Source organism: Colossoma macropomum, unplaced genomic scaffold, assembly GCF_904425465.1.
Source record: "Colossoma macropomum unplaced genomic scaffold, Colossoma_macropomum, whole genome shotgun sequence".
In the NCBI taxonomy this organism is placed as follows: domain Eukaryota; kingdom Metazoa; phylum Chordata; class Actinopteri; order Characiformes; family Serrasalmidae; genus Colossoma; species Colossoma macropomum.
This window is the reverse complement of record NW_023494809.1, coordinates 13,712,741-13,729,534: the sequence shown is the minus strand read 5'-3', so window position 1 is coordinate 13,729,534 and position 16,794 is coordinate 13,712,741. Positions and strand designations below refer to the sequence as shown.

Here is a 16,794-nt window from a genome sequence, read left to right as displayed (position 1 = left end):
CGTGATGATGTGGCATCCATGCTGGAAGCTAATCTCTTTCTCTCTCTGTCTCCTTCTCTCTCTCCCCAGCTGATTGTGTGGTTGGAGAAATCTCTGGATAAACTCATCAGCATCTTTATCATTTTCTTACTGGTTACAGGGACTCTGCTCATGGCCCTCCTGCTCACTGCTATGGTACAGTGTATTCCAAACCTACAAATACACCTTGAAAATGGCCCTTTAAGAGCTCTTTAGTAAAGCCTATGGTTATATATAGAACAATGAGCACTAAAAGACCATTTGTCTTGGTGGAAATGTGGAAATTTCAGTGTTCATATTCAAGCAGTTTCTGATTTACATGGCTGTATATAAAATTCTTTTCTATAAAAGGAAAACCGGTTGTAAATGGTTCATAGAGCCTATTGGTAATATATTGAACTGCTTTTGCAATTTTGTTTTGAAACGTCAGTAAACTAGTGGACTGTCATGGGGGGCTGTGTGTTCCTGTGGCCCATTCTGTTCTTTATGCAGCGTGTGTTGGTGGTAATTTTTCAGGTCCATCATGAGAGTGCCCATATCATAGAGGTCACCAGCAACCTGATCAACGAGACTGTGGCCAACCACCCTGAGTGGGCCAAGTAAGAAATATGCACACGCACAAACACACAAAACCACATTTGTTGTTATATATCAGTATATATAACTGCCTTAGTCTCAGTACCCAAAAAATTTTTAGTTTAAAAAAATGAAGCTTTTGTAAAAAGCACTTTACAAAGTAAGGATCATTTTGTTGGTACATTTACCTCTCTTTTCTGTAGTTTTCCTACAAAGTCAAGACATTTTTGTCCTGAAAATGTATGGAATGTTTAAAAGACAGGGCTGGAAACAGTGCAGAGAAACTATACTGTCAAAATATAACTCAGTTGACCGTTTGCAAAAGCCCTGCCTCCCTTAGTTACTTTTGCCATGTGTGTCAAACTTTCGGCTTAACAGACTAAACATTAGCACAAAGGAAAAAGCAAATGGAGGAGTACATTTGAAAACATTTCATTATTCAAAAGTAAACTAGCTTTACAAGATGTTCAGTACAAATATATGTTTGAGAACATGAATATTATGTATGCTAATTTAAAGCAAAAAATGGTTTTGTAAACCATGTTTTCAGCAATCAAAACAGAGAATATTTTAGCCAAGGGACATTAAAACAGCAATATTTATGTCTTATAAGAAGGATGTTTAAGCAAAAGAAGCAAAACTTTAGAGCCAAAGTTAACAATAAAGTGAACAATAAAGAAACATACTTCACAGAAGTATGTGAATGAAATGTGTCGAGCTATGGTGATACTTTTTCGCATGTTGTTGCATTCTAAAATGTGTCACAACGGAATTTATAACACAATGCAAGTGCAAGCTGCATTCTGAGCATAACAACCAGGCATAGGCTTGTATAGCGACAGCCAAGCCTGGCCAAACTGTCTCATACCACTTGTGTGCTTTTTGCATATATATGCTGTCATTTCACTTATTATTTAAGTGTACAAATACAATAATACATGAATAAAGTACATGGTATAGTGACAAAATGCAATTACTAAAGTATTTGTTTATCTCTGATGAAAGATGAGAATTTTTCAGTGTTATAATATGTGTATTACCAGCGCTTTTCCTGTGTGTGTTGCAGCTGGCTTCCAGAGGCTCGTGTAATTCAGAAGGCTCTCAACTCTGCTGCCACAAATGTTTACCAGCATGGGAGAGAATGGATAACTCAAAAGGTACAAGAGTATGGGTTCAGGAGTAGTAGTTCAGAATCAGTGATTTAAGACAGATTGGGCAGGTTGTAGGTCAGCAGATGGTCCTATCCCACTGAGTTATTTGTTGAATTTAACATGAAGTAGTGTGTGCAAAAGTGAAGGCACATTTTATACTTTGTTTTATTTTTCCCCACATTTTAAAAAATAGAATTTGTGCATAAATACTTTCCATAAAAATGCCCTATTTAAGTTTAAGGAGGTGTGTTATTTTTTATTTTCTTTATTTAGTTATTTTCAACAAAAAATCAAGAAAGTGTGTAGTTCGATGAGAGGTTGTTGAGATGAAAGTAGATGATGTTTGATTACACGCAAAGTATTTATGTAATTTAAGTGTTAGCTGTATATCTCTGAATCTGCACATGAACAGAGCAATGTGTGTTTGTGTGTGTAGCTCCACAAGATGCTTGGTGATAAGGTGAACAACACTGCAGTGATAGAGAAGCAGGTTCTGGAACTGTGGGACAGGCTTTACCACTCCTGGTTTGTCAAGGTAAGGTGCATTTACCTTGTACCCACACTCATTGGTCATTGTATTAGGTATACCTACTACATAGGTGCATTTTGTAGGTTTACTGACTAGCCCATCTGGTGCACAATTAACCCCCTACTCTATCCCATCCTTCAAAGGACAAGAAACACCATAGGATTATCACGGACCAAATATTATTTGGGTAGGCTGGCAAGTTTTGTTGCCAGACTAGCAGTGAAGTTGATGTGTCGCTGGGATTTTTGCACACTTGCACCAACACCACACACACTACCATGTCAGTGTTACTGCCATGCTGAGAATGATCCATCACTCAAATAATATCTGGTGAAAAGCAGTCCTGTGGTCAGATATTAACCAATGATGAGTACACACACACACACACACACACAATATTGGGTAGGGCCACTAGAAAATGAGTAAATTGTGGCCATGAAGGGATGCACATGGTCAACAGCAATACCAAGATAGGCTGTGGCATTCAAGCGATGATCAATTGGTATTAATTGGCCCAAAGTGTGCCAATAAAACACTCCTCACACCATTACACCACCTCCACCAGCCTGGACTGTTGACACAACACAGCCTGGCTCCATGGATTCATGCTGTTGAATAGAAATAGAAATCATGATCGAAATGATTGTAAACAATAGATTTAAAAGAGAAGAAATGAGTGTTAAATTAAAAAATTTATTAAAAATTAACATAGGATAATAGAGTGCTGTTACAGGATAGAAGTGCAGTAGAGTGTTTTAAACTGAGCTGAAAGGCTGCTCAAATAGCAACGTTTTCAGCCCAGATTTCGGTGATCTTTTAAGGCAGAAACCCGAAACTGAATGCCTGTGACAGAAGATGGCATTGCATTAAACGCTAGCATACTTCTGTGATAGATATCGCTACATACAATCGAGAATATTTTGACAGATCGTTGTCAATAAACACCGTCCATCACATCGTACACTGTACTGCAGTCTGCACTGTAGAAGCCATGTCAACTACATCTAGAAACGCCACCAACAACTTGAGCTTGAGCTCATCTGAAATGGACTGATGCACAATGGAAGTGGGTGTTGTGATAAGAAGAGTCTACGTTACAGATTGTTTTTGGGAATAATGAACCTTGTGTTCTCCAGGCCATAGAAGAAAAGGACCAGCGTGTTCAAATGTCAGAATCTGTCTAGGGTATAGGGCTGTATTTGTGCCCATGGCATGGGCAACTTTACACAACATCTTTTTCAGAGACGTCCATGCTTATTTCAACAGCATGCCACATTCTGCTCATGTTAGAACAGATGCTCATGTTACAATAGACTGGCCTGCATGCAGTCCAGACCCGTCTCCCAAATCTGTGGCGCATTATAGAGCACAAAACAACATCCAACGCCATGTGTGGTTGCACGGCTTACGACTTGTAGACCAAAAAAATTGCAAAACATTTCACTTTCAAGACTGGATTTATTGGTGTCTTCAGCCCCCAAAAGTTCTGGCTTTGCTGTGTTGTAGAATGTAACATACACTGGACGCCACCGTGGCCAGAAGCTCCACCTGCATAGACACAACAGCTGGCTGGGTGACATTCTGGACTGGCAGGACATCGCCTCCTTCGTGCAGGAAAATATTGAAACACTGCTCTCGGTGAGTGAGAGAGTAAGGTGTGTATGTATTTATGTGTATTTATTTATGCAGCCACATGTGGGTATGTGTGTATGCATGTTAATGTGTCAAAATAATGAGGACACTGTGTGTGTGTGTAGATTGTGGAGTCTCTGTGGGTGGTGATGAGCCGCAACGTGGGTTTGTTGATCTCCACGACAACTACACTACTCACTGTACTCTTCCATAGCGGAACAGCGCTGCTCAACTTTGCTCTGTCACTGGTAACAAACACATACATTCACACACACACACACATATATATATTATACATTTATTGGCATCTAGTTTAACTTTTTCACAATGTTCCTCTGATTTACAGAAACGTGTTTTTCATTATTCACAGCCAAAGTGATTTTTATAAGCCTTCGTTTAGAATGAAATGAATACATGAAACACACCTGCACATTTCCAGTGCCTTCTATCAGCTGAAGTCACATTATTAATAATTATTCGCTCTGCATCGTGCTAAATTGGCATTTTAGATTCTTAAACAAAAATACATTTGCCTTTATCAATAAGTCAAATAAAGTCATACATTAAAAGTTAAGAGGTAAATTAATAAAGACATTTTGGAACGGATGTAGCGGCGGTATTTACATGACTATATTAAATAACTATATATACACACATCTACACTTATGTATAAATACTTTTCTTTCTTTAATAAAGGTGTTATTAATCATAATATAGCGTTGATCATGTTTGTTTGTGTAAGCCCACTCCAAACAATGTATATCATGAAAAAAAATAAACTTCTTAAAAGTGGTCTATAATGTGTTTTGGAACCCTTCTTATCCAGATTTTCACATTGAATATACATTAATATATATGTGTGTATGTGTGTATAGGTGATTTTCTTGACCACCCTGTTCTACTTGTTGAGCTCCAGTGGGGAATACTATAAGCCTGTTAAATGGGTGATTAGCCTCACGCCGCTGTCTCAGCCTGGACCCTCATCCAACATCATTGGCCAGTCTGTGGAGGAGGCCATCAGGTTCTCATATGCATACACTCAAACACAAACACACACACACACAAGCTAAGGCACAGTTATAGCCGCAAAGTGCTTGGCCCACTGAATTTTAACAATAGCATTTTTCAACATAAGCACCCAGATTTAAAGGATAATTCCACATTTTTCAAAATGTCTGCTTAATTAAGTTGTAGAGGTGTAAACAAGCTTATTCAGGCCTTTTTTAAAGTGGAATGGTGCATTGTAGAGAAGCTTACCAACCTACACATATCTTGTGAGTTTTATATGTAATTTAGAGAATAGCAAAATAGTGGGAAATCTTCTTTGGGTACTATTTTGCCTTACCACACCCTGCATGTACCTCTCTACCATGAATGGCTTTTTTTTTTGAAAGAAATAAATTCTAAAAAAATTGTTGGAACCCACCCTTAAAAGCTGTAATTGGTTTATTTGTGAACATTGGAGTAGAAACATTTGCTGTAAACAAACATTTTTGTCTGTTTTGGAATTCTACTGTACTTGTAGGTGCAGTAACTAAAGTCACCTCTACAGGGCAGAAGAGTACTATGATCTCTTTAAGACCAGACAGTGTTACAGTAGCTTCAGTTTTTTCATGCATTTTTCTAATGCACAAAGTATTAATGCTGTGGTCTTGGAAGCAGTTTGAAGCAGCAATTTTAAGCAGCATATTTATGAATGACACAGTAATAAATGCTATTCCCAGTTTAACTGATTGTATAATTTATAACAAAAAGAACATGTTGAAAAATCATGAATAGTAGATAATTGATATTGATTATGCAATTGTTGTAATACAGAGCGAGGCAACAACACCTCTTTACCCAAGTCATCAAAACAGCAAACACTAATGCTCACTCTGCTCTCTCTCGCTGTGCTGAGGCTGATGGTGCAAGGAATGTTGTTGAGACTTAATTGGTAGAAACCAGTTAAGCACTGCTGGTCCTGTAATATTTTGGATATTAGGAACTCCGAGTCTAGGCTGATATTTTTTTCTCAGAATGTCACCAGATTTTCTGTCATTAAGGAGCTAAAATATGAATTGCCACATGCAAGCTAACACTGGTGTGCTCTGAATTGACATTGTAACACTGGTATCTTCTCCAAAACACCTCATGCTTTGCCCAGTGTCATTGTTAAGCTGCTCAGGCTGCAGTAGCCTACAGTTTGAGTAGCTGGCGTAGGTATACAATAGTGATACATTTTAATAGTAGACTTCATGTGATGTCATTTCAGTGTGCAGAAGTGTTAGCTTGTGTTTAGCATGTATGTAGCATTATATATTACAACAGCTAAACAACCTTGCAATTCAGAAGATCCAGTGACACTCTGGGAGGGAAAATGTGTATCTATCTGATTTGGGACTTTTTTGTTTACCACAGGACATTGTAGCAGTGATTTTTAAAAAACAGCATCTTTTCCCCATAAACATGCTTAGACCCAGAGTTCCTGATATAGTCATGATGCCGTCTACATAATGATGTACGATTTCAGAGCTCACTCGCCCCATTGACTGTGCAGTGCTAGACAACGTGAGCATTTGTTAGCTGGTGTAACAAAAGTTAGCATTCTTCTGTGTGAGACTTTCAAAGTTGTTCCATTAGTTTTTTTAGTTTTTAGCAGTTGTAATTAAACAATCCTGAAAGTAAGGGGTGTTGCAGCACCCTCAGCACTCCCACTTCCCTTCTTCCTGCCAAATTCTAACTTACGCACACACACATACACAGACAGACACTTTTCCATTAGGAAAGAGTTGGAGGATGCAGCTGTGACGGAGTTTTGTCATTGCTGAAAGGAAATGGGGAGAGCAGTTCAGCATGATTTACTCTGTTCCAGTGTTTGGTTAAGGAAGTGTGTGTGAGAGAGGTCAGCAGGAGTGGCCCAGGTATTCTAGTGGATCTATTTGCATGTCCACTCTCATTGTACGCCTTAGTGACGGAGCACGATGCTGAAATAATCTCTTTCCATTTCTCTCTCAGGGGTGTGTTTGATGCATCTCTTAAGATGGCAGGTTTTTACGGCCTCTACACCTGGCTCACACACACCATCTTCGGCATCAACATCGTCTTCATCCCCTCAGGTAAGACACACACAGACACTTGGAGTAGCTGGCTATTTATAGATGCATAAAGATGTGCATGTTTTTGTTTGTTTATCAGTGACACATAGCCTCGGTTTATTCTGGCATACGGTAACCATCTGCCAGCACGCACACACACAAACTCACCCACACACACACACACATTCTCACTCGTGTATGTGTGTGTGAGTCTCTTGCCTGTCCCTATCTTGCTCTCTCATCTCTCTTTCTGTGTCTTTCCTCCCCCACACCTCAGCCCTGCAAATCTCTTTTTTCTCTCTCTGTTTCTCACACACACACACACACACACACACACACAGTCCCTTCATCTATCATAAATTTCAGTTCAGGGCTTTTTGTTATATTTATTTACGTACACGTTTTTTGGTTTGATATTGCCAATACAGCTCATTATACAAGTACAGTACTAAATAAAAATGGCAATCAGTAATCACAGAAAGGTTTGGGTACCCAAATCAAATTACATTTGTTGCTTTTCTAAGTGAAAAAAAGTTAACACTTCCTCTACAAAAACCCACTTCTCCACATTTTACTGTTTCATTGCTAAATAAAAATATTTGATATTTTATTTATTTTTATTAAGTTTTTTTTTTTTATTTTCTACCTGTATGTTAAAGTGAGCAAAAAGAACTTACATTAAATGCATTAAAATTTGCAGAACATATCATGCAGACTTTTAATGCTCAGCCAGTTCAATATTGACAGTTTTCCTTCCCTCACAATTAAAGTCAGGTTGATGTAAGATCATAACCAAAAACCGCCAAACACTTCTGCTGTTATACAAGAGTGCTGAAGTTTAATATTACACTTAATTACATTCAACATCATCTCTATGCACAGATGTGTTAGCTTGCTTGTAGCATGTTTGTAGCAACTTTTGTATTTTGACTCTTTAAAGACCTCAGAATTCCAAGGCTCTAGGGCAGTGGTGCCCAGTCCTGGTCCTGGAGATCTAGCACCCTGCAGAGTTCAGCTGCAACCCTAATCTAATGCACCTTAATAAGGTAATGAAGCTCTTCAAGGACACCTGAACAGCCAGGTGTTGGATCTGAACTGTGTAGGGTGGTAGATCTCCAGGACCAGGATAGGACACCCCTGATCTAGTGGCATATGGTGGAAAAGTGTAGGTATTTATGCAAGCATTTTTGTTTATCACAGGGCACAATAGCGGCGATTTTCACAAGACCATTACTTTTTCCCATAAAGATAACCAGCTTAAACCTGCTTAGAGCTCTTTATATGGGTATGCCACCAACTGCAAAATTATCCATGACTTCACAGATCTTGTCCATCTGTGAGACAAGCGATTTCTTATTGTTTGGTGCAACAAAACAACGGATGCCATAAGCCCCAAATACTTCTTGTATTGCAGTCTGTCGGACTGACCATGCATATTATAAGCATTACTTGAAGTAAATAAAATGTCCACGATAAAAATCACCAATTTTTTCTAATTGATATGTTCTAGAATCCAGCTTCTTTTCAGCATCAGTTTCTTGACTGACTGTGTCACATTTGCTTCTAGAATTTGCTGATATATCCACCTCCTTGCTTAACAGTTGGCATGGTGTTCTTTTCATCGAATGCTGTTCCTTTTCATTTACCCAACCTACTTTTGTTGTGGCCAAAGAGTTCCATTTTCCATTTTCCAAAATTTCCTTAGTAGCCATTTCTAGTTGTTGTTTTGCATACTTCAGACATGTTACAGATCATATTTGTGCAAGCAACACTGCACAGTAGAAAGGTAATAATAATATAACAGAATAAATCCTGACTTGCTTGCATATACATAAAACTGAAATGCTCTGAAATCCCAAACTCTCTGTGTTTGTACAGCATTGGCGGCAATTCTGGGCGCTGTACCGTTCTTGGGGACGTACTGGGCGGCGCTGCCGGCGGTGCTGGACCTGTGGCTTGCGCAGGGCGAGGGGGTCAAAGCTGTATTGCTGCTCTTCTGCCACCTACTGCCAACATACTTTGTCGACACTGCTATCTACACTGATATATCAGGGTATGAGCGAGGGAAGGAGTGGGTTTCATCTGTCGTCACTGCTGTAAGAAAAACAGTTTCCTTGACAGTGGCTGGATATTTCACGTCCTCCATGAGGACGCTAACATCTAGCTCTCGTACTACTATGTTACATCTTGTTTTGAGGGAAACTGTAGCTTTGCAGTTTGCTGTTGGCTTTGTTAGTTTCTCATCTAAAATACTTGTTTATTAATTTTTAACACCCTATGGGTACTCTAGAAGAGCAGAATATTTAGGCAACTCTGGGTTACTGCGCTATAATATCTGCATTTTATTCATTTTCACTGCACTTGTGTAGAAGGGGTCATCAGTCTTATCCACAAAGGGCCGGTGTGGCTGTATGTTTTTATTAGAACCAAGCAAGATCCTCATACAACGAAAGCCAATAGAAAAAGTAACTTGTTAACTAGAGAACTCCAAACTTTATTTCAAACCAATGTATTTTGGCACAGAGGCCTTAATCATGGTTAAAATAAAATGAAATACCAGGAACCATTGTTAGAAATAAACAAATAACTTCAAGCAACCACAAATTTGCATCACCCTCTAATTGAAGTAAAGAAAACAAGTTCATCAAATAAACAGTAATTATGTGTTAAAATGTTCTAAAGTGTATTCTCTGTAGAGGATGTGTAATTCTTCAAAACAAATGCAATTTGACCAGGGGCACCCAAAGTTTTGCATACGATTGTAAGCTTCCATTATCTCTAAGCTTAACCAAAATTTTTACTTAAAGTTAAGAACTTTTTTTCTTTTCTTTACTGTTTCTGGAAATGCAAGGTTTTCTCAAGACAGCATTATTAATGTTGGCCGTTTCATATGAGAATGAATGTTGTGTCCTTTTCTGACTGATTGGCTGTCTGTGTCCCGGCTAATGTGAGAATGTTTAATGAGATTAATTAAGGAGAGAGCAGGTAATGCATTCTGTGCTTGAAGAAACAGCACAAGGACGCTCCTACCCTGCAGGGACAGATATTCAGACAATCAAGCTGTTTGTGTGGGTGTTTGTTTTTGTTTTTGTCTTTGATCGATCCATCTGCTCTAATGACAGAGTTGTGGCTAAATGATGAATTGTGTTGTGCTGTTTAAGCTCTGACTGTTGGATGTAGCCTACATGCACAGTCCAGTATGACTTTTGTAAATATATATTTGTTTGGCTGTGCAGGGGTGGTCACCCTTATCTGACTGGCCTGGCTGTGGCTGGTGGAGCGTACTATCTTGGCTTGGAGGGGGCCATCATAGGCCCGATCCTGCTCTGCATTCTAGTGGTAGCATCTAACATCTACAGCGCCATGCTGATGAGCCCCAGCAGCAGCCAGCCCACACCAGTACAGAGTACCTTCCCTCAACACCTGGGCCGGTAATGTACACACATGCACACAGAGAAACGCATTCTCACTTGCAATCAATCGAAGCACCCTACTTTTGATCTGTCCATGCTCTGCCCACAAACATGATTTTTTGTAGCTATGATTGCAAGGTTGGACAAGCTTTGCACAGCATTTGATCAATGTCAAAATCAAAATCTAGCCAGTCGAGAAGTGGTAGGATGCAACTCAGTTTTGTCAAAATACATATATTTAGAGTTTTTACCTTCAATTATTTATTTTATATGCATCTGAAAAAGTTTTTTTTGTTATACTTGAAGTTTTTAGGAGTAAACATTTAATTGACAGGTTAAACTGAAAGTTTACTATCTTCAACTGTTTTAACATTAGCTAGCTAAGTAATTGTTGCAACTTGTACCAAGGCTTATGTAGAATAGCTGCCCAAAGTTGGCCCACAGGGACAATTGATGTGGCCCAACAGAAAGCTGCCTAACGCCCCACTTCTTCAGCCAATGAGAGAACATATATTTTTTTCAGTGGTCGAAGTTTGTAGTGTTAACATTTACAGGAATGCAATTCTTACATAAAAAAAATATAAACAGAACACACTGTTTAGTGAAATGCCAACACTGAACATTTGAGCTTCTTCAAAATAAAATTCAGTTATTCTTTTAAAATGTTAATTTTGCAATTAAACATATAGTGTAATTTTATAAAATAAAAAAAAATCTATGCTATGAATCTACTGGGGTTGTAACTGCAATAGGATTACTTTACTTATTACTTCCTGGAAAAAAGTAATCCCATTACTCTAAGTTACTCTCTAAAACCCACACAAATCTGTACCAGCTGGAAAGTATAAACTAAAGCCAAATAGTCCTTTCAGTTATTTACTTAAAACGAAACAGCCAATCTGTTGTAAATATCATCCAAAAGGCATCTCTGCCTTGGAACAAGACAGCCAGTTATGCTGTATTAAAATATGACTGACTTATGCTGTAGGAAAAACCAATAGAAATGGTTCAAAATCTGCAGCTTCAAAAGAAAATCTTAAAGAATATAATGTAAAGCTTACTGAGCTGTTTCTGAATGAAGGCTTATTTATTATTGGTCTTGCTCTTCTTCAGCACAAACATCTGTTGTAGCAGGATTAGATGCTTTGACAGATTGTTTTCTGAGGTTTCCTGTCTCTTTCAGGCCCTTCTTTGATTCTCCTTTGCTGCTGAAAAGAGGGACAGAGTGAAAGAAAGCCTGAGTTCTTTCATGTGTGCTCTGCTGCTGTTCGGCCCTCACTCCTCAGACGAGCTCCCCTCTGGGGTCTCCCGCACAGCCTCGCAAGGGCACAGAATCTCCGCCTATAAAACTGCACTGGAGGCCTGTTCAAGCTCAAGAACAAAATACTGCAGTACCCTTAAACAACGAATTACCCCTGTCGGCGATGATGAGAGTGCAGTGCCCTGATGCTACATCTCCTTTTGAGCTATACTGAGCTCCCTTAAGGCTCAGAGCTAGGGCTGAATAAGTGCGGTATTATTTAGACAGCTAGCACCTAAACGCCAAATTCAGTTAGCACTGTGGTGCTTTGGCTTGCACTCCAATGCTACGTGAAGTAGCACACTAATGTTAACTCTACTAAATTATCACACACAAGACTGCACTGTAAAGCTCAAATAACATTTGCTCAGAATCCGTTTTGATGGTTAGTTTATTTGTACGGTTGTTTCCGTCCGTTAGTGCTCACAAAATAGTTAACATATCGTGATAATACAGAATTATCCTACTGTGTGGACATGTACAGCGCCAATGACTCTAAAGGTGTTTGAGCGTGTGCGTGCGCGTGTTCAAAACTTCTAGATTTTCCAGTTAAAAAGTTAAACATTCTATTGTTTGCCATATATGAAATACCTGCCTTTTTAAGGCTCAGATCATTTTTATTCACAAACCTAATATTTGAACATAATGTCAGAGAACGTTTTTTTTGTATTTTCATGCAAATATTAGGATGGTTTGTTGTTCCTGCTGTTATTAAAAAAACAGTTCTAACTAACTACACGGCTGACGACACAGGCATTACTTACGCTTACTTGCACATTTTGGTTTTTTTTTGTTTGTGTGAAAACGCACAATTTTGCCTTATTCTCATCTTACCTCAATCCTTCATAAGACTACATTTAACACCCCAGCACTGATGAGTTTGTCACTGAGTTTAGTGTGTGTGTGGAATACAGGAAGATACTTCTAGCACATTCACCAGCACTTTGTTTTCTTTCAGCTCATGCTTGTTGTGCTTTATTACTTAAAGGGGCATTCCGGCCTTTATCCAGAGTTGAATACGTTATTTCTTGGGTTATTCTGTAGCACAGCATTGTATCCCTCAGCCTCATAGGTTTGACAAGATGTTCATGTTTTCATCCATCCATGTTATCTCACTACAATACCCAGCATGCATTACACAAATACATTATACATTGGCAATCCCTGTGGTGTCAACCAGTCCTGATTGCTGGCCTAGCTGATCAAAGCTGATCTAACAAATACAACTAAGCTAGCATTACGTCAGTCCTCAAACAAAATCTCAGTGATTCTATCTAGAATCAGCACAGAATGGACACCAAAGACAAGTTTTTACTATTTCATCCAGAGAAAAGGAACCAAACTGAGGTAAGATATCTAGATAGCCAGATACCTTGCTAACTTCAGTGTCCACCTCCTCATCCGACAAGTTATTTCTGCATTTGAGTAATCTGTTCTGTCCACTGTAATGTTGACTGGAAGATATTCAGCATCCTAGCTGTAACATCCCTGCATTTGACAGCTAAATTTCAATAACAGTTCACCCCCTGCCCCCCACCTTCAGGATACATCATCAGAAGAAGGTATTCTTGGTTTTTAAACTGGAAAATGTTCCTCTCGAGACTACTGTAGGATCTGTCAAGGTGTTAAACAGATGTAGCAACTGTTACACTTTTCATTTGGCCGGAGTGTCCCTTTAAGCCACTGCTGAGCAAACACTCATTTTGACTGATGTGCAGTGCTTTACTTTAGCAAAGGCCATGCTCCTAGCCATCTGAAGTACTTTAATGACTCATATGGAACCAACATTGCTGATGGTGTGTTGAGCTGAGCTTATTTCTGACTGAACCTGAGACATGAACCTGAAATCTGGTTTGAGGAGACTTGGACAGTGATTTTTATTATTATTATTTTTTTTAACTAATTTATTTTGGAGGATTATGAAGGAAACTGTGGATGGAGAAAGACCAAATTGCAGAGAAAGCATTATGCTAGCTGACACCTAAGATGGAATTTTAGTGTAAGAAGCTTGAATTTAATGCACTGGACATGTAGCACTGCAGGGCAATATGTTGACTGTAGGTAACTTTGTTTATGCTTCTTTTCACTCACTCAGGAGGTGATAGATGCACTTTGAGGACACGGTTTACCCCGAATGAAAGACACAGTAGTTTGTATTTAACAAACATGACTAGGATAGTTGGTGATTAATTACTGAACAGTATCACCATTTTGTGTAAGTTTATAGGTTTTCATTTTGAAATGTATAGTTATCTCTAACTGTATGTTAAGTGTTTTCTACTTCAGTAATAAAACTATTAAACCATTGAGATAAAACTTTGTTCTTCTTTGTGTATTTACTCAGGCAGACACAACAATCTGTCAAGGCTTATGTAACCATCTGAGTTCACTTATAAATATCTATAAATGTATGCATAGAACATCTTGTCATTTTGTAGTTTTCCATTAGCATTTATATGATATCTGGGTCTAAGCCATTTTTCCTCAGTGGTAAATATGAATAACATTTTCTAGAGATCACCCCAGCACACTGGGGTTAAAGAAACAGTTTTTCAAAAAATCAAATTAACATGATTTATCACTTACCCCAGATGCGGTCGAAGATATGTTTGATAGCTTGTGTGCTTTCGTTTACAAAGGAAGATGCTAGGCTAATGCTGCTAGCAAACACTGGGCTTAGACTGTCACCAGGGCCGGTTTATGTGTCTGGCCATTTCCTATTTCTCCTATTATGTCTAAAATATGATTGCAGAACATCAGAAGGCGCCTGCAAACGAGTCCTAAATGAATCAGGGTGAGGGGATCTATTTAAAATAGTTTCTATTCGTCCTGGACCTTCTTTTATTATTGGAAAGTATGTTTTTAAAAACTTACATGTATATTTACTATTTTATACAGAAAACAACTAGCATTACTGCTACTGAGTGCTGATTGGTTGGCGAGTGAAGTCCTGTAATGAGTTCAAAAGTACTCAAAAATATAACAGCGATGTTAAAATGTTTTGCGCTGTTCAGTGTTCAGGATATTAATGCATTTTTCTATGTAAAATGTTTAAGCATTTATGATGCTTAAACATTTAATTTTATCTATAATATAATGATATGTAACCATTAAATTTAAAATGTAAAATAATTTAATTTGTTTTTTATGAATGGGTTAATGTGGAGCATTTTTGCTGAAATGCTCCATATTAACCCGTTCATTTTGGACTCGGTAGGGAGCTCCCTGTAGTGTTTGACAACCCAGAAGACATTCCTGAGTGGCAATTCTCTACACATTCTCTGTGGTCATTAATCTCGTCTCCATAAATGTCTCTTAACCTGCTCAAAAGGCATCCAGATATTAATTTGTTTCATGCACACACTGATATGGTTTAGAAGATGTTATGAATTACTTAAGTCTATGAAAACAAAAATAAAACTTCTCTGCAAAGGCAGGGCAGCCATTATGAGTAACCGGAACCACCACATGTTATAGTTCTGCGCGAGACGACCAAAGGCGCAAGGTGAATTCCTGAACGTTGGCGCCGCTAGGCCAGGGGGGCTTTAGCTCTCTCAAAATGTTACTTAGCCCCCACCCCTTCCCAATCATATCTTACCTCATGAGTTGTAGGCCAATCATATCAGACCTCATAAGTTCGAAGCCAATCATAACAGACTTTGTAAGTTGTAAGCCAATCATATCAGACCTGAGGAGGGTCTCTGCCTTTGCACTGCAGTAATGGACCACTGTAGTCGTGCGTCATTCTGTAGTCCTCGTCATGCCCATATTAGGAAGTCCGGGTCTAAGCTCCATTTCTCCATGGTCAGAAGGAATAGGGTACCGTAGCGCATAATTGCAGGTATACTCGTAAATAAAACCTTTGGGTAGGATATTTTGATAGGCTAAAACTCCTTATCAAAAATACTACCCGTGTTAAAACTACGAGGCTGAATTTAGCTTTTTGTTTGAATGTTCCCGTTCCACCTTAAATGGTGCAGCAGCTGTGTCTAGCTATCACAAACGTTAGCAAACAAGACAAAATACTGACCTGTTAATTCGGTGAACCAGCAAAAATAAGTTAATGTTACTCAGCTGTTAAGCGTAAATAGTGAAACCTCCCCATATCATGCCTTTCAACCCTCCATGAAGTCAGCTTCTTTTTCGCCGGCTGCTTGTTCGAATTTTCCCGTTTCACCTTAAATGGCGCCTCAGTTCAGAACGTGACTGCTGCACCATTTAAGGTGAAACGGGAAAAGTCGAACATAAAGCGTTAAAATAATAATTAGGATATTCTGATAGCCTAAATCAGTTTATCAGGGGTGAGCAGTGATATTAAACTGAGTCTGTACTGGATTAGCCTGAGCGCAGGTACTTTTGTAGCTCTTTTCAAATCAAGCTAAAAGGAAAGATCTATCGTGTTTCAGTGAACATCAGATGAACAGAGAACTGCAGGAAAACCTGCTGATTTTGTTCTGACTTCTTTTCATCTGCTCTCAGTCTGTACATGGAAATGGAAATGTACGCTGCCAAAACCTGCTTAAGGAGGCTGCCAATCTAAAGACGTGAACTCTGCGCAGTATCTTACATGTAGCGATATTCATATTTCAACTCTTAAACGACCCCGTAATTCAGAGGATCCAGTGGTATTCGAGAGAAGAATGTTCATAGGACAAAACGTATCGGGTTCTGATCATTTTTATTTAACACAGGGTGCGATAGAGGCAATTTTTCGAAAACCCTATTCATTCTGGCCATAGAGAAATGGAGCTTAGACCCGGAGTTCCTAATATGGGCATAAGAGCGTGGCGCCGATTACAAAATGAGGACACGACTACAGTGGTCTATGGGGAAACACTGAAGCCCGTGCCCAGATCTTGGCTAAAAGCTCACTAAATAAACATCAGACCTTATTCAAAATCTGTAATATACAGTGTGAAACAGTAAGTAGTTACAGAATGAATATATCCACTTACATTATGTATTTGCGGCAAATTATGGTCAGTATAGCTGGCTTTCAGGGTCTCAGTTGCTCGTTAGGTTAACCTTAGGTTTACGTGAGGCAAAGAAAATAGGCTAACACTAACCTTAGCTTGCTGATAAGCCAACGGGTTTAACC

At 38.8% G+C, this 16,794-nt stretch overlaps 1 protein-coding gene across 2 annotated transcripts in view; it reads left to right on the top strand.

Moving 5' to 3' along the window:
* tmem245 (transmembrane protein 245) overlaps positions 1-13,202 on the top strand; it is a 31,064-nt gene extending 17,862 nt beyond the window's left edge. For both annotated transcript variants that reach the window (XM_036558049.1, XM_036558048.1), the window contains 11 exons: positions 70-174; positions 535-617; positions 1,661-1,751; positions 2,182-2,280; positions 3,781-3,912; positions 4,032-4,154; positions 4,782-4,927; positions 6,904-7,004; positions 8,862-9,036; positions 10,220-10,414; positions 11,580-13,202. In XM_036558049.1, coding sequence (XP_036413942.1) covers positions 70-174; positions 535-617; positions 1,661-1,751; positions 2,182-2,280; positions 3,781-3,912; positions 4,032-4,154; positions 4,782-4,927; positions 6,904-7,004; positions 8,862-9,036; positions 10,220-10,414; positions 11,580-11,625 — 1,296 coding nt within the window. In that variant the 3' untranslated portion in view covers positions 11,626-13,202. The remainder of the gene's footprint in view (positions 1-69; positions 175-534; positions 618-1,660; positions 1,752-2,181; positions 2,281-3,780; positions 3,913-4,031; positions 4,155-4,781; positions 4,928-6,903; positions 7,005-8,861; positions 9,037-10,219; positions 10,415-11,579) is intronic.
* Positions 13,203-16,794: the final 3,592 nt, after the last annotated feature.